Genomic DNA, 22,721 nt, shown 5'->3' with positions numbered 1-22,721 from the left:
TTTTTGTTTTCTTGTTTCAGCTAATAAGGAAAATCCTCAAGGAAAAGTGGGATGCGCTAATATTTCAGTACTGATGCCAGTGTTGGCGATTGTCGTCGTGTCGCTTCTTTTGAATATTCATTTTTTTATTCGATGGAAAAGAAGGAACAGGATGGAGCTCTCTGAGGAGGAAATTATGCAACTGCAGGCAGCCCTGGAACCTGTTGCATTTGATGAGAGAACTGAAGAGCCAGTTGAAGTAAAGAAAAAGACACCTTTGCTTGGGCGACTTAGAAAACGTCGGAGAGGAAAGAATGAAAATGATCACCACCTTGAAGAAAACGAGAAGAATCATCCGGAAACTGTTTGTGACAGCGACTCACACGGCCGACACAGAGAAGAACCTATTGAAATGGAAGACATCCAAGACATTCCGAGTGTGGCCGACATCAAAGCCGCCGAGAAAAATGACGACACAGCGCCTGCACCTTCAGATGAAGACCGCAGACCAGCAGTACTAGAACCTCCAAGGATGGCAGATTTCTTTCAAACCGCGGACGACGAAAGCGATTTAATAGCACCTCCTTCAAATGTAGCCCAGGAACCACCTGAAGAGGACACGCTAAGGATAGCAGATTTCTTCAAAGCCAACGACGAAAGAAAAGACGATTCGGCATCTGAGTCTTCAGGCACACCTCGGAGGCCAGCGGTAGCGGAACCTCCGAGGATTGCAGATTTCTTCACAACGACTGACGAGGAAACTGACGACACAGCGCATGCTCCTCCGGATACAACCCGCAGTTCAACAGTGGTGGAGCCTCCGAGGATTGCAGATTTTTTTGTTCCTGATGACGAAACTGATGGTGAAGGTAGTGGCCGCGAAAGCATGGACTCTGAACATCCGCTTGTCAGCCATTATGTGGAGAGAATGGACTTTCAAGGAAAAGACGAAAGTGATGATGAACCGGTTCTTAAGTAATTTAAACCGGTTTGGACGCCATATTTGAGGGTGAGGAACGTCACCAAAAAGTAGTCTCCATGGCCATGTACATTTGGCTCGGCCGAGTATATCCGAGTCGTTAGTAGAATGGGGGACACTCTCCTCGCTGCTCGGAAGAAGACTGACCTCGCAAGCCACCAAGACGTTGATTGTTTTGACAGCTAATCACCGTGATTTCTTGGCCAAGATTCGGCGGATTCAAGGCCCGAAGTTTAAGCGGGAAAACACGGTACCTAATTAATTTGTGCTCTAACCCGTGCTAAGCGCGCTATTTTGTAGGGAGGCAAAAATAAGGAACGGAAATTAGAAGGGGACTGGAAAGAACTCAGTGCTATTTTCTTATGCGTTCTCCTTCAATTATTTCTCCGAAGGTCTTTCCCGTTCTGTCACAGTTAAGAGAAAAAAAAATCTCCTCAATATTTTCACAACGATGGAATAAATTATTGTATAGCTTTTCATATTTTCCAAAAATCGGCTGATTTTTGAAGATTACTTGGTACCAGTCTTCTACCCGACCTGGTTCCAGAGGTTTTCTCTTTTCTATTTTTTAATTAAAGGAAAGTTTATATGCCTTACATCCTTTACGTCGTCAAACTTTGCAATGCGTTCAGAAATTAGGCTAGGCAGGGAGCTCTTTTAAAGATCTCCCGAAATAGATATTATTGTAGTAAATTATTACATAAGGCCCAAGAGAGAGTGTCTCAAAGAGGGGTTGTTTTTCTCTCGTCCCTTTCGACTGTTTTGAAGGCTTCTTTCGCTTAGCAGAAGAAAGAAGCAAGGGGATCTCTCTGACCATCACCAAGGAAGCAATCTTCCCTCTATTTCATAGATTTTCGAGATAGAAGTACCGGAATATCGTAGCCGAAAATAGGGGGAGGGGGTTGGGGATCTTTTGGGGCATCTTCGTCAGTTGCTATGTTTTTCCAAAAAACTTGATGGAGAAGAAGAGTTGTGTGACCCAAAGATCACAGTTTTATACATTTTGTAGGAAACCTAGGGAATAGACTATCTGGAAATGTGCCTTGTTCCTTTGTAAAGAAATGATACGCTATGGCTTTTATCAGAAATTGTAATTGGTACTTAGCCATTCGTGTGTTGTGTAGAGTTTAATACAGAAGAATTCATATGTCTGAAGAAAATAATATACCAAAACGAAGTAACACCTAAGTCACTACAAAAAGAAAGGTCGTTGTTTTACTTGTTCCTGACCTGTTTTACAACTTGTATTCTTCAGCGGTCTGTGCTGTATAGAGTTTTGTACATGATAATCTACATACCATGACGAAAATAAGGTACAATGTACCAAAATGAATTTTTGCTCAAGTTACGACGAAAAAAGAAAGGTCGTTGTTTTAACTTGTTCCTGACCTGTTTAACAACTTGTATTCACAAACTTTGATATTTGTCCGCGGTTGTATCTAGAGTTTTTTGCGTAAGGAAGAAAATAATGTACCAAAATGGATTAATGCTTAAGTCACGGTGAAAAAAAGGTCGTCGTTTTTACTTATTCCTGACCTGTTTTACAACTTGTATTCACAAACTTTGAAATTTGTCTGCTATTGAATGGAGTTTGTAATGTAAGAAGTTACAGCCATGAAGAAAATCACGATAACGGACCAAATGACGTAATGCTTAAATCACTATATAAAAAGAGAAACGCCTTGGTTTTTACCTGTACCCAATCTGCTTTACAACTTGTCTTTCACAAACTTTGATATTTCTAATAAAGAGATGATAGATCAAGTACATAAAGTTACTTTGTCATTTGCTATATTTTACAAAATCGTGGATACGGGGTTAAGTCATTAAGACCAGCAAACAGAATTTCATTGTTGATATCACGATTTGTAACTAACACTTCCACCAAATATTTGCCCAACTCTCTGAGTGTAACGCCACTTGGAACTAATTAAGACGGATTCCGCTCGAAGAAAGTTCGAGCAATAAGTGCAAAAATTATTTACTAAAAATCTACTCATTGCGCGGTACGATTTGGAATACTATCGAAAACAACTCACTTTGGTTCATTTCTTTAAGTGACCCCGCGATTAAATTCTCGAGAAAGTTAAAGTCAAACCTCGTAAGAATGCTTAAAGCGTGTGTTACTGTGTTTTAAACTAACACGAAACGTTTGTTTTAATTGAAACTTCAAGTTCAATTTTCCCTCACGGGGTCAGCTTGAGAGCGAAGGTCTCTATAAGTTCTTCCTAACTGTATTAAAAATATTACCATGCCATGAGGTTTTTTTGATAATGTAATTGTTGCCATTGTTGCACGAATGTTCTGCGGAAATCATCTTACACCTTTTTAAGGGTGAGGTGGATGGGGAAAGGTGTGTTATGTCCACCGTCTGAACTTTAAACTTGTCATTGATATTTATGGAAACGATAACACTACAATGGCAGAGTACTCAGAATGCTGAGGGGGGAGGGGAGGTTACCCTTACCCCCTAAAAATTTCGTGATTGCAGTGAATGTTATGCACGACACATTGTATATAGCTTATAAGGTAGTGTTTTTGGACATTTCTTTGAATTGCCACGTCCATTTCTACGTAACGCGTTTCCATAGAAACCTTTTTTTAAAATTGTGTGACTTGGTTTTCTTCAACCACTTCGTCACCTGACATTCGTCGGACACGCCCATTGGCTGGTAATTCAATGGGCTGTAATTGGTTTTCTTCGATAACAACGTCTGCGTCATGCACTCGGGTTTGTTCTTGGTTTTGTAAACTAATTTCATCACTTCTCTTGGACCTGAAGGTATCATTTCTTCGTCTTCTTCTTCTACTTTGTAACAGGAGATGAATGAACAGGAGAAGTGACAAGACCGCCACAGCCAGAACAGGCATTAATACGGAAACGTTGACACATCCAGTTTTAGAGTCATCTAAAAATCAATATTTAAATAATTAAATTTTTAATTTCAATATTCACGAAGCTATAACCAAAGCTATAAAGCTATAAACAGTGGCGAGTCTGATTGGGACTGATATCAATGAACCTATTTGGTCAATGTTAAGCCTGGTTTTCACTATGACATAAGCACAAGCACAAGAATGAGCAGAACGGTAGTGAGAACCCATTTGCTTGTGTTCATGCCTGTGTTGTGGGCTTCTTCACTACCTTTACTCTTACGCTTGTGCTTATTTCGTAGTGAAAACCAGGGTTTAGTAAACAAGGTCAGACATCAAAATTCACATGAGACGAACTAAACTGCAATTAATTCAGCCGAACGAACTCAGTTGAGTCAAACGTTGAACTTATCGTGAACTTAATTCACTCAGTTTAGTTCGTCTCATATGAAGTTTGACGTTTGACCAGGACCTTAGTTATTACGCTACGTTTGATGGGATGCTCAAACAGTTTCATTTCCTATTAGTAGATTTGAAAACAAACGATTGTTACGGGTTTTTCCCAAAGTTTCATTAGAGTTTTTATGTGTTCAAATGGCATTACGACTTTGTTTTGTCCAATGGTATCAGTGATAAACCTCGAGTTTCCGTTTCGTCATCATCGATTTTGGCCTCTACACATGCCTTGCTCACAACGGAATCAAGAAAACGCTAACACAACTCTAACCCCCACCCCCTTAAAATACATCTCACACCTCCTTCCTCGTGCATTAGACTTACCAGGTTTATCAAGTCCTTGTAACAGTGAGACTCTACACAAAATGCTAGACACGCCATTAGTAATGTTACACTGGTATGTTCCAAAATCTGCGGCTCCCTCTGGCGTTACTACTAGAACGTCACCAAATGCCTTCACTCTTGGAGATTGCGTGACCGTCTGGTTGTCTTTTGTCCAGGAATAGGAAAGGGACGAGTTAATGAGGGTTGTCGTTGCGTGGCAACCGAGGTTTGCTGGCTGTCCAAGAAATGTGATGATTTCCTGCCGTGTTAAGTTGAGGTCGAGTTCTAGCGCCTCTGAAATGAATGAAAACAAAACGTTTTGTTCGGTCTTACAACAGCTCTTTGGATCGTTCGTACGTATTTTAAGACATCTCGTCTTGGATATTCCTTCGAAAAGTTCTTATAACTGTTTAAAAAACTGTAAGATTGGCACTACAAAATGTATTTCACTACCACACTAGCCTTATCAGTTACACGCCATATTGGATTCCGTAAATGTGTTCAAATAAGAAGGCAATTACCTCACTTACACGTGAAACACAGGCTTATAAGAGCCACTGAGAGACAGGCGTGGATCTATAGTAGTTGAAGTGATTATTTCCAGAAATCACATAAATTGCTTTCTGAGAGCACTAAATTTCAAATTTTCTTCGGGGAGCATGCCCCCAAACCCCTTTAGTAAAGTTGGTCCAAATCACTCATGTAAAAGCCTGGATCCACCCCTGGAGAGATACTTCATGTGTAATATTCGGCCTATGCTTATTGGTATTACTCTTAATTCTGGCGTGTAAGTGTTAATGTGAAGGCTACTTGAGGTGAATTTTTCATGTAAAAAGGCTTGTTCTACAATGATGGCTTACGAAACGCGAACTTGAAGTGTACATGACACTCAAGAGTACTGGTGCTACCATTCAAATTAAAGTTCTTGAATTGTACTTTTATGTGATACTGTATTTCCTGTACAATTCTGTACAAGTCTGTGGACGAGCCCTGATGTGCCACCATACAAACGAAAATTTTTAGCAATAGTTCTAATTCGTATACGCATTGTTTACTATAAGCGATACAAAGCTTTAAGCAGTTACAAACGTTTTCAGTCTAGGGCTCAAACCCTTGTGCCACTACTTAAATGAGAGGTTTAATTCTAATCATGTCGTACATTTTTTTTTTTCAATATCAAAAGATGATTTTGTACCAGTCTAAAGCACTCCTTAGAACGAAAAAGCCAATCTGAGCAAGTTATAAATGCCCTCATCATACAACACACACGTAATAGTCACGGCTGTTGAGAACCATTTTTCTGGTCGACCTTTCTTAATCTGCTTTCAACCACCTGGTACGATAGTTTTACAAAATTGAAGTGGAAGGGACTTTAAGAAACAAAACTCAATGCAATCCCAAATTGTAGTCGATATCTCGACATTTTGACGCTGTTTTGCCGAAATAGAAATGTTCAGATTGTGGTTGTAAAGTATATTGTGTTTATAACTTGGGTTAAGCAAAAAAAAAAAAAAAAATTAAACTTATATATATTTTCGAATCCCTCACTCATAACAAGATTCTGGTTAAAAAAATAAAACCAGTTTAACCAGTAAAACCAGTAAAACCCGAGTAGAGCCATCTACGGGAATAAACGAAGGAAGCCAAAAGAAGAAATGAAGAAACTACAGTTATTTCGATATTAATTATATTAAAGTTGTATTGATTGCATTATTCAATATGACAATATGATACTTGTTTGGACAACAAGAAAACTAACTAAAAAAATGAGGTTAATTATTGAGTACATTGAATGAGACATTGTGTCTGCAACTTCTCTGTAGCTTTCCTGCCTGAATATAGTGAGAGTTACTTCTGAAACTTCAGCGAGAATTTGCATTCTTGCTGTAGTGGCAAACCAATATGACGCCATAAAACGCATACAAGAGGCACTAAAAGAAGTTTTGCCATCAATATAAGCTAACATAATTAGTTTTCAAGTTTTTCTCACTTCGAAGCTTTTAGGATAATACCAGCTGTCAATTTTTTATTTCTAAAATAATGAAAAACAATCATAAACTAAACTTGAACACTGTTGGTCCATTAAAACGCTCTGTATGATTCGCCCCTGTAATTACAAAATTATGGTGTAAGTAATTTCGTGCAGATTTTTTTCTTTTCCGTAGTGGGTATTTCGAAATAATTACTTCACATAGTTATAAAGTAAATGTCTTTATTTCTTCCTTAAATATTTGTCAATTGTCCTTGGTCAACACAAAATGCTAAAACCTTTGACGTTGTGTTTTTTTATCAACTGTACCAGCTGAAAATCGTTGTAAAGGCCAGTTCTAGATTAACACGCTAACATATTCTAACAAACAACGTACCAGCATAAACAAAATCTATCTTTGTCTTTTGGAAGACTGATGAAGTATTTACAACTAATCCATGCCTACTTACCACTCCATGCAGCAAAACTGACGGCAAAAAACACCGAATATACCCAACAAAAACAAGTTACCATGATTATGTTCTCCTTTCTAACTAGCCAGCCAAATGTTCATTGGTAGAATATTCTTGATAAGTAACGTCATAAAGTTTGCGAATATTAATCGATATTTTTTATCAACTGGCTATCTAATTTAAATTACGGCGTGACGCGTCAAAACAGGCAGTCAGATTGCACTTAAAGCGCCTGACTAGTATCATTAAAACGTGTTTATATACAATTTACGTAGAAGGCAAATACTTTTATTCGAGGTTCAAAACTGCCGCATCATTGCGGCTTACCTGCATATCAGTCTTGTATTTTCTCGTCGAATTTTTGAAGACATAAGGTACTGCAGATAGAATTGGACTAAACTCTACCTCATCGCTGAGGTTTCAGAGAAGGGCCTGAAAGTGAGTGACTATTCAGTTTTATCAGAAAGTGACAATATTACTTGAGGCAGAAGTCGAAACTTCCAGTCAACGTTTGTGCCGCTTAACTGTCTTTATATCAAGTTGCTAATTACTTAACCAATTAATCACGAAGTTAGTGTAACTGGCAATGATGTCACAGTAGTCACATGTACATGCGGTGTTGCCTGTTTGATCAGGGCTGAAAAGTTTAGGAAACCGACAGAAATACATCAAAACGATGCGAAGCTTTGTTATCAGAAAGTTCAGCGAGCGATATGACGATGTTTACTGGGTAATAAAGGAAAGGAGTTATTTTGTGAGTATGCCAATACTCGATATAAATATTAGATCAATATTATATATAAACTCTCAGCTAGTTTTGCATGTGATTATGTTGCCGTTTTTCTGAATTGATAATATAACTCAAACCGTGATTGAGGAAAATTTCAGTTGCAAGAAGATGGCGAACAAGTCGAATTGGTCGAAATGTTGCAAACTATTCGAAATGGTGGTTGGCGAAGGATCCAAGACTGTAAGGTATTCTTCTATAGTTTAGATTTGATAAAATAGCCTAAAAATTGTAGGTGGCTTTGTTACTTTGAGGCATAAGTATAAATCTTGCGAATAATCAGAGTAGATTCGTTTAGTAATTTTAACGAATATCAACGCTGTACGGTAAGATTCGAAACTAAAAGTAAATCTTAAAGTCAAAAGAAACCTGAAAAAAAAAAAAAAAAAAAAATTTATCGAGGTAAACAAAGACCAAGAGAATGATAATTACTTAATAATTTGAATTAAAAAAAGCCCCCTCGTTTTTTCATGTTTCGTAAAGAATGTTTTTCAGCCCTCCATTCAGACTGGCCCCACTATCGTTATTATTCGTACTACTGTCTTTGTATAACTTAGTTTGCACAAAATCTAATACCTTAATTTCACTTGACATTTGACACAGAAATCAGGTCACTTAGGGTCACTTAGTTTATAATCTGGGTTATTCCTTCTTTTAAAATGTTAACCTTTAAATGAATGGGTGTTTTTAGCAGGTCATACTGTTGCTATGGTAACATATATTGCCACGAAAATCATGGATAGCAATGTGTTCAGCAATGACTGAGCAGTTTTCCGATACCATGCTGAAGCATCAACTGATAAAGAGTGGTAATAATGGCCCATCAAAATCTACGTCGTGGAAAGTGTTAGAAACTGTTTTGAGCCACCGTAAACAATTTCCCTTGTTAGTCGAATGATACTCCATACATTGGATGTATCCAGTTTGTGTTTATTTGGTTTTGTTTCAGTTTAGAGATCGAATAAGTGAGGCTTGAGGGAATATTTTCAACACAAAAATTAGCGAAATTATTAAAAGACGTTCAATTTCGACATCGTCGGATGTCATTGTCAAGTAAATCTGAGGTTAGTTTTTGCATTAGTAATAGATGTACAATTGTGCGCATATCGATTGCTTTTTCTACTATCGTCACCTGTCTTTATAGAGTGTTTTCACTTAAGTGTCCAGCACACATGCAAATTTATTGGAACAAAAGAAATTGTTTGCATAGGAAGAGTTCAACTCCCACAGGATTAGTTTGGTAGACTAACATGACCGCCGTTTTGTTGTTTTGGAACCGTACCGTGACGTCATGTGAAAACGCTCTATATGAGAAAAACAGTAATTAGAATCAACCAGTCAGAATAACTAAAAATAAAAAGCGCAGAGCGCCAATGTTTCAGGTTAAGCTCATCAATTTTAAAAGTGCGATTCATCGACAAATACCCGTATGAGATGTAGCATAAACTAAACTTGCTGTTTCGCTCTAGTTCGGTCATCTTAAGTCATTAAGCAATGGTATATAACGGATCTTTAAAACATCTGTTCCTCAGCCAAGTTCTTGCGAGCTGGGAAACACCTTCATTGAAGTGTTTTCCGGCGTTGTCCGTAAATCTGGGTTATGTGTCTTGTAGCTGGGAAAGGTTGATAGGAAACTTTGCTGGGGAGGGGGAGACATTTCTGCTAGGATAAAGAAAGATGAAAATTTTCCAGCAGAGAGTTAAATTGTGTTAAAAATACTTTGGTTACTTGATAGTCCCAGATGAATTCTGCTAGTTGTCATATTTAGCTTGTCATGTGCCCATAGCTGAGAGCGTAATTTTTCCCTAACACAACAATATCAAGGTTAACGATCGACAGTCAACTGAAAATGAATGGGATTTTAGTAGAAACAAATATCACGAAAGCAAAGAAAATTAGTAAAAGAAAGAGAGAAAGACTTAGCAAGAAAGGAAAGGGGTTGATTGTTGGCTGCTGCTTATCAGTATCGCCAGGAATGTTGTACAAAGAAGCTTCCGTTCGATAGTGGCAATTGTTACGTGACTATAAGGATCATACTAGTCTTAGCAGATTTATGTGGTGCTGTTTACTATATTTCCTACAAGAAGTGGATCTTACTTTAAAGTTTGCGAATATCATTCGGTGCTTAATTTCTACCATTCCTGGGGGGTACTCCCAGAAAATTAAATTGAAGTTGGGTGGGTTTGTACGACCCACTTCCCAAAACCCTTACCCTAACCCCAACCCTAACCCCGGGCTACCATTGTTATGCTGGCATTGTGCCTAGCCCTATGGATTAACCGTTAGTGTGTGACCATTTGATAAATAAAAGCAAAGTTGCAGTACTGCATGTTACTTATACTTTGCAAGACGTTTTTATCATTTAATTCTGTCGATGAAAGTGTGTGACCATTCAAATGAAACCTATTGAGCAGTGTACTTTCATCGATCATGTGGTACTGTTTATTTTGCTGTACAAGATGATTCCTCCTTTTAAGTTGGGTTTGGCATTGCTTACTATGCTCTGCAAGGTGGTTCTATCTTATAAGCCTGAATAAAACCCCAGTGTGCCACCACTGAAATGAAAGCTACTGGGCATACTGTACTTTCACGTGGTACTGTTTATTATGTTATACGAAGTGATTCTTCCTTTAAAGTCTGTGGATGAAACTCTAATGTGTCACCATTCAAATGAAAGCTATTGAGCAGTACTTTCATTCGGTACTGTTTATTAAACTGCACGAGTTGGTTCTAACTTTTCACAGTTTACGGATGAAACTCTAGAGGTCTTAGTGCTTGAGCATTTTTTGAAATGAAGTCTAAGGAACATCAGTTTAACGGTTGGTAGTGTTCATTTAGTTTATTACACTATTTATTATAGCATATATATATATATATATAGTTCAAAGTTTAATTTAGGGGCACTCTTAGGAAGTGTTAAACGACTGTCAAAATGTCTTCAAACCGTTAGTTTGCAAACAACCAAACCCTAGCTAAAATATATTTAAATGTTGGCCTTCAATTTTTCGTGAAAACAGTTCCATACCTCTGATAGATTACTTTTATTAAAAGCTCTGCATGTAAATTTCTTAGAGGTTTGGGAAGATGAGCATTTTTCTTCCTCTTAAAATCAAGCACGAGCATTTAGTAATACCCGAGCAATCCTGCCCACGTGACCTCTTTCAACCAATGAACTCGCGTGAAACTTCATTAGTAAATTATTACGATCGATATGTGTATTCGTTTTATGAGTTGTTTGCACTATAGTGCGTTGAGCGAGCTGATAGATATTGCAGAAAAACATCATGGAGACGTTTAGAACACGTTTCATATGCTATGCTTTGCTTTTTACAGCCAAGCTCGTGTCGTCATTTGGTAAGAGAAACATGTGTTTTGTTTTAGATGCAGGAAGTGAACAAATAATCTAACAGTGTATCAGTTTATGAAACTAGGTAGTAAGTATGTAATAATGATCTGAAGCTAATACCTAGCTATTTTAGGTTATCTTGAACACGTGCTGAAAGCTCGGAAATGGCAGCGCGAATCGCGTAGACGTTATGAAAAGGCTTCAAACTATACCTGGAAAGCAATAATTAGTCTTTCAGTTTTTGTAGAACGGTTTTTCGCCGCATTGTTTGACCGGGCTTCACTGTCTGCGCAGTAGATATAGAGCATAAATTAGGGTAATAAGATTTTGTGGTGAGATTTTTGAAATATTGCGCCTTTGTGTGGTGTGATTTCTTGTTTGGCTTAAAACTTTACTTGGTAGAAGTGCTTTCGATATTTTGAATTCTGTGTTATCTATGTAACTTGTAACTTTAGCTGCACGGGGCTAAAACCAAAAAATCATGGTGAAAATTTTTTTATTGGTTTAAAAAACTGACGTCCAGTGTAGACGTTACTTTCATTCATGAAGAGAAGAACAAATTTACTGCTCGTAGTAAATGAATCAATACGAAATACTCCATGTTGTGACTCGATCACGTGCTCAACATGTGCCAAGGCTTGCGAACGGCTTGTGCATGCCTGTGAATGTCACGATGACTGGTCAAGTACATCCTGTCCTTTTGTCTCGTGGTTTTGTGGTTTTGCCTTTATGTTATATAGATCAAGTTTGAACGATATATTTTCTCTTTAATTAAACCATAGCAATTTTATGAATGTCCTTAATCTTAAATTTTAAGGGATTTATAATTTAATTCTGCTATGTCATGCTCTTTTGATCGAGTGTGCATGGGGGCCTGCGATATTCCAGCGTTTGTTGCTTTGAACAGTGTTAGTGTCGTGCTCCAAACTTTGAAATGACTCGTAATAATTCCACGTAGCTTGTATTTTGGAGATTTATTCGATAAATTGTTTGAAGGTGACTCCTTATCAAGTAACTTTATTTACCATGATACTTAAAGTCGATCTTCACCACTGTCGTATTTCTTAGAGTGACGTAAGAATCAGTATCGACTCCGACATGTACCTTGAACTTTCATTTAGCTCCGTTTGGATGATTTAGCGATGGCGTTGAGGAAAACATCAGCAACTAAGTCTCTATTCTCGGAACAATGCCATAAATTTCTCCCAACGTACACTAAACTGCTAGTTCAATATTGAGACTTTCAATATCAATCGCAAACAACACATTAAATATGCAATATTCTGCTGATAATGCCATCCACAATTAGACAGCTTAGCATAGTCTGGACTGTATATTTTTTAAGTCCTGCTTAGTACAAACAGCTGATTAATATACAAATCTCAGCTCTTGCTGGAATCTTTGCACTGTACTGTATAGAGTGGCAACCAAAACATGATGGCGGCCAACAGATCATGTGTGCCTTATGTGCGCGTTATTCAGGTTGTGTGGTTCGTTCTTCACCTTGTTGCAGGGAATGGTAAGAAAACGTTGTCGCTACGTTTCTGTGCCTTGTATAGCAAGTTGGGTTAGAATACATTCGGTGCCAGCGAAACGAGGTCCTTCAATTGTTACATTAAGTAAGAATTAATCGGCAATTGTCAAAGGGATCGATTTGAAACCTCAAAAGAAATGTATCATGAAACCTCTAGTTATTACAGAGAACTGTACGAAACCATTTTCTGGCTGTGTGTTCGTTAATGCAAGGAAAAACCTCGCCGTGTATTGCAGTTTCAGTTTCATTTGTGGAATGAACTTTGGAATTACGTAACGGTTGAAAAAATTCGAATAAATAAAACCCAGGGAATAGATGATAGAATTAAATTAATTACTTGGTTTAAGAGGCCTTTTGCTATAAGTATTTCTCAATAATATGTAGGAAGGAATTTCACCTTCATTTGGCGAAAATATGGAATACATATAGACTAAGATATTTGTGTTTCGATAGCTTTTTTGATTCAAGACTGAATATATAGAGGGTGTCTTTTTTTCCAGTTGTAAGAAAACCAAGTGTTTCTCACACATATCCGAGGTTGATCATTTCTCCTTGTCTAATTAAGCGATTTGAGAATGATGAAAGTGTAAGAAGAAGGGAAATGTAAACTCTATCGGTCTTAACTACTGATGCTTCTTGATATTTGTCCCATTCATTAAGTTTTTTTCTCAGGTAGTTTATCATAACTTTCTCTATTCCTTAAAATTAAATTTTCAAACTGAGCCTTGCTTGCTCAGAGGCTGGTTTGTCCTGTACAGTTTCGTACACCTTAACACGCCAGGTTGTGAATTCGTGTGCCATTACACGTTGTCTGCGCTTTGGCACTTGTAAGGTCTGGGTTGAAATATTGTTTCGTCTTGTGCGTAAACTCGTGAATATGGTTCGCGTTTAGTCTCGAAACGAAAACCTAAGTCAACGAACTGGAAATTTTCTCATGAAAAAATTAACTACAACATGTGGGAATCAAGGCAAAGTTCTGAGAGTATCGATTTAATGGCATGCGGATGGTTTCGGAAACTGTTCTATCATACCTGTTTGACAGGTATGACAGGTAAAGTAAGCTGTATATCAGTCCTTATTTGAAAACTAGCCGTCAGTCCCGATCTTTAAGACACAGTGTTTGACACATAAGTTCATCATTCATACGATGCTGCACCGTTTAAATGATAAACAAAACAAATTCAAAATCAGTTAAAAATGAAATTTGCGCGAACCAGATGTGATATAAAAAAGCTTCAACCAACGCCTTAAACTATTATGTAAGGCAAGTAGAATACTCAAGAGTAAAAAAAATTCTGTATTTTTGATCTCAAGTAGATCACAAAAACTGTTCAAATTATACTTCTTGTATCACGATAGTAATTCAGTAGACCTAAAGGCAAACATTGCTTTTTTTATGAAATTGTTTCAAATAATACCAAAACGTGTCTTGAAGTTGACAAAAGAATTTTTTTTAGTCTTGTATATTTAGAGCATTTTTTCTTTTGCAATTAAACAATGAAACACAATGTTGAACGTTTGTAGCAACAAACATTTCATCCAAATAAAACAAAATACTGATCAGGGAATATTGAGATAATTGATTTATCCTTTTTTATCCAGGTCGCTTGTTCTTTTGTTGACTCGATGTGGCTGCTGTAGCTGTGTTACTGTTGCGATGTTTTAACATACTAGTTACAAAGTCATTCATTTGTCGACAGTTTAATGCCAATATTTTCTCGCAGTTAGAGTTTTTCTGTCAAATTATCAAGTTTGTCTTAATAATGTATTATGTCTTCCTCGAGGAAGTTGCTCACAGGTTAAGAAAAATATTGACACTGATTTGAATTGTTAACCATCCATCTCCCGTTGCTTGTCAAAAACCAACCAGACAAGTAATCAAAATTACTCGACGTGGATTTTCAGAGAAAGGTGTTCAGAACACATTGCGATGTTGACACGGATCGTTTACTTGTCCTGAAATCCCACCGGAAATCAAGCGAACTCTAATATGTAATCCTCTGTACTTTTGGAAAACTTTCAGTTTGTATTCAGAAAACAGAAATATTTTACTGAAAATGAATATATCTTTGTTATCTACAATTCGTAAGCTTTCAGAAAATCTACACAGTGTACTTGACTTGGAAGGGTTTTGATTATATTAAACGACGAACCGTGAAGCGGGAGGGCGGCGCCAAAGCATGTTGGTCATTTAGGGTGTGCTGAAGCCTTAAGAGCATAGATCCATGTGTGAGCAGTGGAACATTTTGAGGAGTCAATCGCTGATACATTCTAATTAGCGCTTTTGGACTCTCACGCTTTAGGACTCTCAAGAATATACACTGTATATAGCGCTATTGGCTCTCACGCTTTGAGAACGAAGAATATTCATCGTGTTTTGCGCTTTGTGAATTGACGTTTCGAACGAGGAATATACATTCTAACTTGCGCTTTTGGACTCTCTCTCCTGCTTTAGAACTATGAAGAGTATACACTGTATACAGCGCTATTGGGCTCTCACGTTTTTAGAACGAAGAATATTCATCGTGTTTTGCGCTTTGGAGCATTCACGTTTTTAGCACGAGGAACATACATTGCCCTTAGCATGTTTGTCTCACTTATCATTAGTACGTAATTATGTATGAAGTTCACCAACTGTACGACGCGTAAACCATTGTTTCACGACTCGTACGACCCGTACGGGTCGTACGGGTCATACTGTCGAGGTAGGAGAGTTGTCTTAATAATGATATGCAGGTCACCATTGTTCCACTACCTGTACGACTCGTAAACCAATGTTTCACGACCCGTACGACTTGGACGAGTCGTACGAGTCGTGGACTTGTATATACACCCGAAGTCTCTCTAACGATGTGTAGTTCACCAACTGTACGACTTGTAAAACGTTGTTTCACGACCCGCACGGGTCGTAAGACTCGTACGGGTCGTGTTCAGCCATTCACGGGTCGTATCTGTTCGATAGTAATGGACATGGATGCATTGCTGATGGGACAACTAATGAATACTGTTTAGAGCAAATTTGGATGGCAAATTTTCTGATCGGGGACTTGAATATATAGATTGCAAAACAACACCATTTGAGACCTAGCAACATATTGATCGAGGATTTCACCTAAACTACGGGAAAACTTAAAAACACCGCGATGAATTTCAATTTTTACAAAATATCTCATATATTTTATAGCGTAATATTTTGAGAAAGTGCAGCTGGATCCTGAAACGAAATTAAATGCTAATAGATCGGTGAACTGGGCATGACAGAATCGAAAAATCTAGTGTAACTATGACAGGTTTAAAGAAAATAAACTTCATGGTCGCTTTACATGACTCATCTCCACAGTTTGAATAATTTGCAAGTTAGAAGATGCTTCTTGTAGAAGATGTGACATTAGGCTGATCGATTTATTTTTTCCTGATCTAGTGCTGTGTAAAGTCTTCCAATCCTGGATATTTTTTCTGATCTTATCTGTTGTTCAGTACCTTGTTGGGTTGAGTCTTTCAATCCTCGCTTCTCTTATATCTACTTATCAGTGGACCGTCATGTCGGCTTTTCCTCTGACTAGCCAGCCTTCAACCTGATGAAGATTTGTCAGATCTAACAAGCTACTTCCCAGAAAGGCTATGCCATATCAAGTTGTTTGAAAAAGCTGTAACTGGCCTTATACGATGATAGGAGTTCTTCTTTCTCTTCTCCTCAGGCGCCAATGAAGCAAAATTATTCAAACTGAAAAGTTTTCTTTAAGTTGTTTTTTACACAAGCTGCAGCAGCTGCCAGTTACTCGTCTTTCCGTTCGTCAGTTGTCTTCGGTGGAACAGAGTTTGATTGACGAACGAAAACACTCGATGTCGAGAGGAAGTCGAATTTCTTCCGAAATAGCTACTATACAGCCGAGTTTAATCCGTAAAAGCCACGATAAACAATTTAATAACAACACTGAACACGACTATTTTCCCATGAGATTTTCTATGTTACCGCGTGATCCGCGTATGCCTTCCAAGCGTGACGCAAGAAAACCTGAGACAGCTGTGAAAACTTTAATCCGGAACTCTTTACAGGCTAAATGCCATGCGCGAAAACAGCGTGCAATACTCGAACACAAAGACACAAGAACTCAACGAAAGCGAACCGCCATAAACACGTTTTCTTTTTCTCTTACGTGGGGGGTCTCGCACCCCCAAAGATACATGGGAAAATCTCAGACAACAGCTGAATGGTTTAAACACTATTTCTTCTCGTTAAGGCGGCTCCCTATAGTTTTACGATTGCACGCGCACATAGGACGAAAGCTCAAGTAATTTCCGCGCGCTCAAAGGAAAACGTAAGTGTTTTTCGATTTTTATGACGTCAACATGAGGACAAAAAGCAAAACTGACTGTATACTTTCTCGCGTTTCCTTCAGTGAATTATTTTTAAATTTTAAAGAATGACAAATTACAGAATATTGGAAAAACTGTCTGAACGAGTTTGACTTTTTACGAATTCAGAATGTCAGGCAATATCATTTCCATGACATGGCAAAGTATGAAAAAATTTCACGGAAGGAAAGTATAAATATCAAGGAGTTTAGGCCAGACTGAGGAATATATCTGCCGGTCATTAGATGAGATGTCGCCATTTTAATGGTACCCATACTCATAAATCTCTACAGGGAAAACTCTAAGAGAAATTAACTGAGTTTCCTTTTCTAACTCGCGCTCTATAGAGAGGGTGTTCGTAAATACTCTAGGGAGCCATCTTAAGGTTGCAATTTTCAGCCGAATCCATTGCCACGGAACTTAAAGGAAGAAAGGTTCCGCTGTAATGGTGGTACTTTTGTTGTGAAGGTCTATTTTCGGATAAATTTGCATAAGACGTGTCATAACGAAGAACAACATGGCGACCTCAAGGAGTTGCTCTGGTTATGTGTTAATTTTGCAAGGAATACTCATCATCGTCAACGGTGCTTTTACGATCGGTAAGTACATAGCGTCAGCCTTTAGACGTTAACTTTATTTTTTTGTTTCTAAACGTGAAATTTGTATTGTTTCCAATGCATATGATCAAGTTTGGTACGGGAGACACGTCCTTTATCAGTTTTGAATAATTGGTTAAGCCATCGGTCAAGATAAATCAATGTTTACGACCCCGAGAGAGTTCAACAGTCCGCAGGTTTACTTCTTCATGAAGTTTTCCAATGCCCTAATGCCGACAAATTTTCTGCCGGACTTCATAGTCAAGAAATGTTTTCTAAACAATGTTATCTTGCAGTTGAGGAGCAGTATTGTAAACAACTTCCTTATGTCGAGCTACAATATCCCCTCTCTGGTATCGATTTTCTTCTCCTTTCATTTTGTTACAGCGCTCTCACGCAGTCAAATTTCACTCCTTTTAACTTCATTCTCAAATGCCTTTCTAGATTGTAAGAGTTAAAGTAGTTTCACTGGCTTTTTAAACACGTATTTTCTTGGATATAAAAGAAATGAACAATACTCGTGAGGAACTCGGAGAGTTGAAGATTCGAGCAGCATTTATATTCTAAGTGGCAAAGGTGAAATTCGATTCTGAACGGCGGAAGAAACTGGAAGAGAAATCTGCCATGACATGCGAGCTCGTCGGAAAAGCCGAAGAAATAAAGTATAACCGGTCCCAGAAATTGATGCGTTTTCAAAGGAAATTTACGGAGTTTTCAATTGAGCGTCATAAAACCAAAACCAAAGTATTTGCCTGGTTACTTTCGACACTCAATTGAAAACCGCTCTAAGACAGTTTGACTGCTCAGCCAACCTCAAACCGTATTAAAACCAAAACGAAAACCAAAGTAATTGCCTGATGATTAACCGCTCTCAGTTTGACAACTGGAGTCACGATATTAAAAGCTTATGTAAATCATTTTAACAAAATGTACTCGATGTTACCTTTTTTTAGTTTCATTCCTTTTTTGACACTTACCTTTTTAATATTGTGGCGTTTACGTTAGTTCTCTGAGCAAAGCGAAGAGCGGCACAAGTTCTGCTCTGATCGCTATAAAAGCTTTTATACGTCGCAAAAGACTTCAACCGTAAATGACAACCTTTCAAGAATTATCACTCAACAGGAAAGAAACTTAGACTGCGTGTTGATTAAATTTGATCACTTTTAAAACTGAAGATTTTTTGTAACACGAATGAGAATGACTGTTTAATACTATGGGCTCTCTCAAACTCGATTACTTTTAAGCTTCTTGCTTCAATATGTCTCCTTACATATCTGTTAAAGATGAAGAGATCCGTAGTAAAACTGTTGTCCTGAGTGGCATCGAAGGTGATGCCGTATTTCTTTGATAATCTTTCATACAGGCGAATCTCTCGAATATGGACACCTCTGTCTCACCGACAGTTCACATGGTTACAGAGAAACACGAATTTTTGTTACATCTCCTTGTATGCTACGAACACTTCTATGTTAAATACGTACACTCGGCTCTGTCCCTTAAGAGTCCGTATTAATTTAAGAGGTCGACTATTTGAAGTCTTTTGAAAGACTGTGGTTTGAGTGATAACGGTTTCTTTCTTGAGCCGTGACTTGATATTTGTTTTTGGACGTAAAGTATGAAATTCTATTTAGCGATAAGCAATCTATTCATATGATTTGCCATATTTGTCAGTGCAACGAGGGAAGATTGAGCTCACTGCGAATTGTGATTTTGTAGTTATTGCCAGTAGCTGCCGCAAATGAGCTGCGACTTCTACTACCATCAACGGGTTGGGACTTGGGACACAATCATTAGGCGTACACCAAGTACTACCCAAACTTGTTGTTCAGTTAGTAAGTACTAAAACCTAACCAGCCTTTGTCAATAAGATATGATTTTCAATAACCAATTTATATACTTTTTCAGGTCTAAAACTGGACATGGGCCTCACAAGACTGGAAATCATAGCTTCTCTCGGTCAGCCGGCAAACCTTGGTTGCTATGCGAACTTAACTAACACAACCTCCATAACCTATTCTTGGGCAAAAGACAATTTAACTGTCACGCAATCCTCAAACATAAGAGTCTATGATAACGTGCTCGTAGTAACTCCAAAGAAAGAATCAGACTTTGGAATGTACGAATGTCACGTTACTGACGGCGTGACAATCACGAAATGCAATATTACGTTGTTGCCGGGGTGCAATAACACTGGTGAGTAGGGCAAATATGAGTATTATATCTATGGAGACACCAAAATCATTTTGTATCACAGTTGATAAAAACGAGTGAATTCTTTTTTAGCAGTTCTCCAACTGATCGTCAAGATAATGCAATGAGGAGTTTCGAGAGCTCTCATTTTAAAAGAGCTCAGTCGGAACATTTTGAGTTATTTTGGCCACGTAATAAATAACCTTTGAATTGAAGAAACTGCCTGAAAATAGTAGTTTACTAAGATAGAAAAACTCCAAAGAGACAAAAATAAATCATAAAGGAACAAGCATGGTTGAGGATGGAGAAGATTAACAAGGATGTACAAAAGACGAACTTGACATAACTTCGGCTAAACTTTTCAAGGTGTGCACACCGTGACATAGCTCCTTTAAGATTGAACCTCGCTATATATCTCGAGCTTGGTTATCTCGAATTTCCTGCTATCTCAGACTCAAATCAATTTTCCATGGATTCGCTTTCTCAGTCATTTACTATCGGCTATCTATCTCGATCCTCCATAATCTCGAACTGTTTTTCGTTTTTCCCTAGCAGCTCGAGAGATTTCGACATAGCGGTTGTCAGCTTTTTGTATGCACGACTTAAAATCACCCAATTAGCTACGGTTGTGGCAGTTGATAGTTTAATGTTTACCTATTGCATCGTAACCGCCCCAGCATATTAAGAATCACTTTCTATTGTCGTTGATCTTGGATAAACTTTTGTTTTCTTGTTTCAGATCATAAGGAAAATCCTCAAGGAAAAGTTGGATGGGCGAATATTTCCGTACTGATGCCAGTGTTGGCGATTGTCATAATTTCGCTTTTGTTGAATATTCATTTTTTTATTCGATGGAAAAAAAGGGACAGGATGGAGCTCTCTGAGGAAGAAATCATGCGACTGCAAGAGTCTCAGGAATCTGTCTCATTTGAAGAGAGCACTGAAGAACCAGTTGAAGTGGAGAGAAAGAAACCTTTGCTTGGGCGACTTAGGAAATGTCGGAGAGGAAAATATGAAAATGATCACCACCTTGAAGAAAACAAGAAGAATCATCAGGAAACCGTTTGTGGCAGCGACTCACACAGCAGACACAAGGAAGAACTTATTGAAATGGAGGAAATCCAATACATTCCGAGTGTGGCCGACATCAAAGCCGCCGAGAAAAATGACGACACAGCGCATGCTTCTTCAGATGAGGATGGCAGACCAGCAGTACGAGAACCTCCAAGGATTGCAGATTTCTTCCAAACCACAGACGACGAAAATGATTTAATAGCGCCTCTCCCTTCAAATGCAACCCACATGCTCAGGATAGCACATTTCTTCAAAGCCAACGACAAAAGAAAAGACGATTGGGCTTCTGAGTCTTCAGGGACACCTCGCAGGCCAGCGGTAGCAGAACCTCCAAGAATTGCAGATTTCTTCACAACAACTGACGAGGAAACTGACGACAAAGCGCATGCTCCTCCGGATACGCCCCGCAGTTCAACAGAAGCGGAACCCCCGAGGATTGCAAATTTTTTCGTTTCTGATGACGAAACCGATGGAGAAGGTAGTGGCCGCGAAACCATGGACTCTGAACATCCGCTTCTCAGCCATTATGTGGAGAGAATGGACTTTCAAGGAAAATACGATAGTAATGATGAACCGGTTCTTAAGTAATTAAAACCGGTTTGGGCACCATATTGGATGGTGAGGAACGTCACCAAAAAGGTAGTCTCCATGGCCACGAACATTTGGCTCGGCCGAGTGTATCCGAGCCGTTAGGAGAATGGGGAGATTCTCCTCGCTGCTCGGAAGAAGACTGACCTCGCAAGCTACTAAGACGTTGATTGTGAATGTAGCTAATCACCGTGATTCCTTGGCGTAGAACCGACGGATTCAAGGCCCGAAGTTTAATCGAGAAAATACGGTACCTAATTAATCTGTGCTCTAAGCCATGCAGGCGCGCTATTTTGTACTAGGCAAAAGTAAGGAACCGAAATTAGAAGGGGACTGGAAACAACCCAGCGCTATTTTCATATGTGCTCTCCTTCAATTATTTCTTCGAAGGGTTTTTTCCCGTCCTTTCACAGTTAAAAGAAAAGAAATCTCAACATTTTCTGCAATGACGGAGTAAATTATTGCATAGCTTTACATAAATTCCAAAAATCGGTTGATTTTTGAAGGTTACTCGGTACCAGTCTTCTAACCGGCCTGGTTCCAGAGGTTTTCTGTTTCTATTTTTCAATTAAGTAAAAGTTGATATGCCTTGCATTCTCTAAATCATAAACTTTCAAATTAAAGTTCTTGAATTGTGCTTTTACGTGATACTGTATTTTCTGTACAATTCTGTACAAGTCTGTGGACGAGCCCCAATGTGTCACCATTCATATGAAATGTTTTTAGCAATAGTTTTAATTTGTCTATGGAACTGTTTACTATATGCGATACAAAACTTTAAGCAGGTGCAAACGTTTTCAGTCTAGGGTTCAAGCCCTTGTGCCATTACTTAAATGAGAGCTTTAATTCTAATCCCATCCTACAATTTTTTTTCAATATTAAAAGATGATTTTTTGACCAGTTTTAAACTAAAGCACTCCTTAGAGCGAAAGAGCCAGTCTAAGCAAGTTATAAATGCCCTCATCAAACAACACGTACGTAATAGTCACGGCTGTGGAGTCTGGAGAACCATTTTTCGGGTCGACCTTTCTTAATCCGCTTTCAACCACCTGGTGCAATAGTTTTACAACAATGAAATGAAAGGGACTTTAAGAAACAAAACTCAATGCAATCCCAAATTGCAGTTGATGTGTCAACATTTTGACGCTGATTTGCCGAAATAAAAATTGTGGTTGTATATTGTATATTGTGTTTAT

At 38.3% G+C, this 22,721-nt stretch overlaps 3 protein-coding genes across 4 annotated transcripts in view; 2 read left to right on the top strand and 1 right to left on the bottom strand.

Moving 5' to 3' along the window:
• The window catches only part of LOC145467603 (uncharacterized), a 6,710-nt gene extending 3,862 nt beyond the window's left edge, over positions 1–2,848 (top strand). The window contains exon 4 of one of the 2 annotated variants that reach the window (XM_081451183.1): positions 21–2,848. In XM_081451183.1, the coding sequence (XP_081307309.1) occupies positions 21–958 (938 nt within the window). In that variant the 3' untranslated portion in view covers positions 959–2,848. The remainder of the gene's footprint in view (positions 1–20) is intronic. The other variant, XM_081451181.1, reaches the window with a different exon arrangement.
• The window catches only part of LOC145467604 (uncharacterized), a 26,704-nt gene extending 3,983 nt beyond the window's left edge, over positions 1–22,721 (top strand). The window contains exons 2-4 of the mRNA XM_081451184.1: positions 16,012–17,676; positions 19,579–19,866; positions 20,603–22,721. Coding sequence (XP_081307310.1) covers positions 17,595–17,676; positions 19,579–19,866; positions 20,603–21,525 — 1,293 coding nt within the window. The 5' untranslated portion in view covers positions 16,012–17,594 and the 3' untranslated portion in view covers positions 21,526–22,721. The remainder of the gene's footprint in view (positions 1–16,011; positions 17,677–19,578; positions 19,867–20,602) is intronic.
• LOC145467606 (uncharacterized) lies at positions 2,871–7,136 on the bottom strand. Its single transcript, XM_081451186.1, has 3 exons — positions 7,052–7,136; positions 4,613–4,906; positions 2,871–3,867 (listed from the first exon to the last, which is right to left on the bottom strand). Exons 1-3 carry the CDS (start codon positions 7,113–7,115, stop codon positions 3,560–3,562), a joined length of 666 nt encoding a protein of 221 aa, XP_081307312.1. The 5' UTR covers positions 7,116–7,136; the 3' UTR covers positions 2,871–3,559.

This window comes from Orbicella franksi, chromosome 14 (assembly GCF_964199315.1).
Source record: "Orbicella franksi chromosome 14, jaOrbFran1.1, whole genome shotgun sequence".
NCBI classification, from domain to species: Eukaryota; Metazoa; Cnidaria; class Anthozoa; order Scleractinia; family Merulinidae; genus Orbicella; species Orbicella franksi.
The sequence above is the reverse complement of the archived record's forward strand: the minus strand, read 5'-3'. Positions and strand labels throughout refer to the sequence as shown.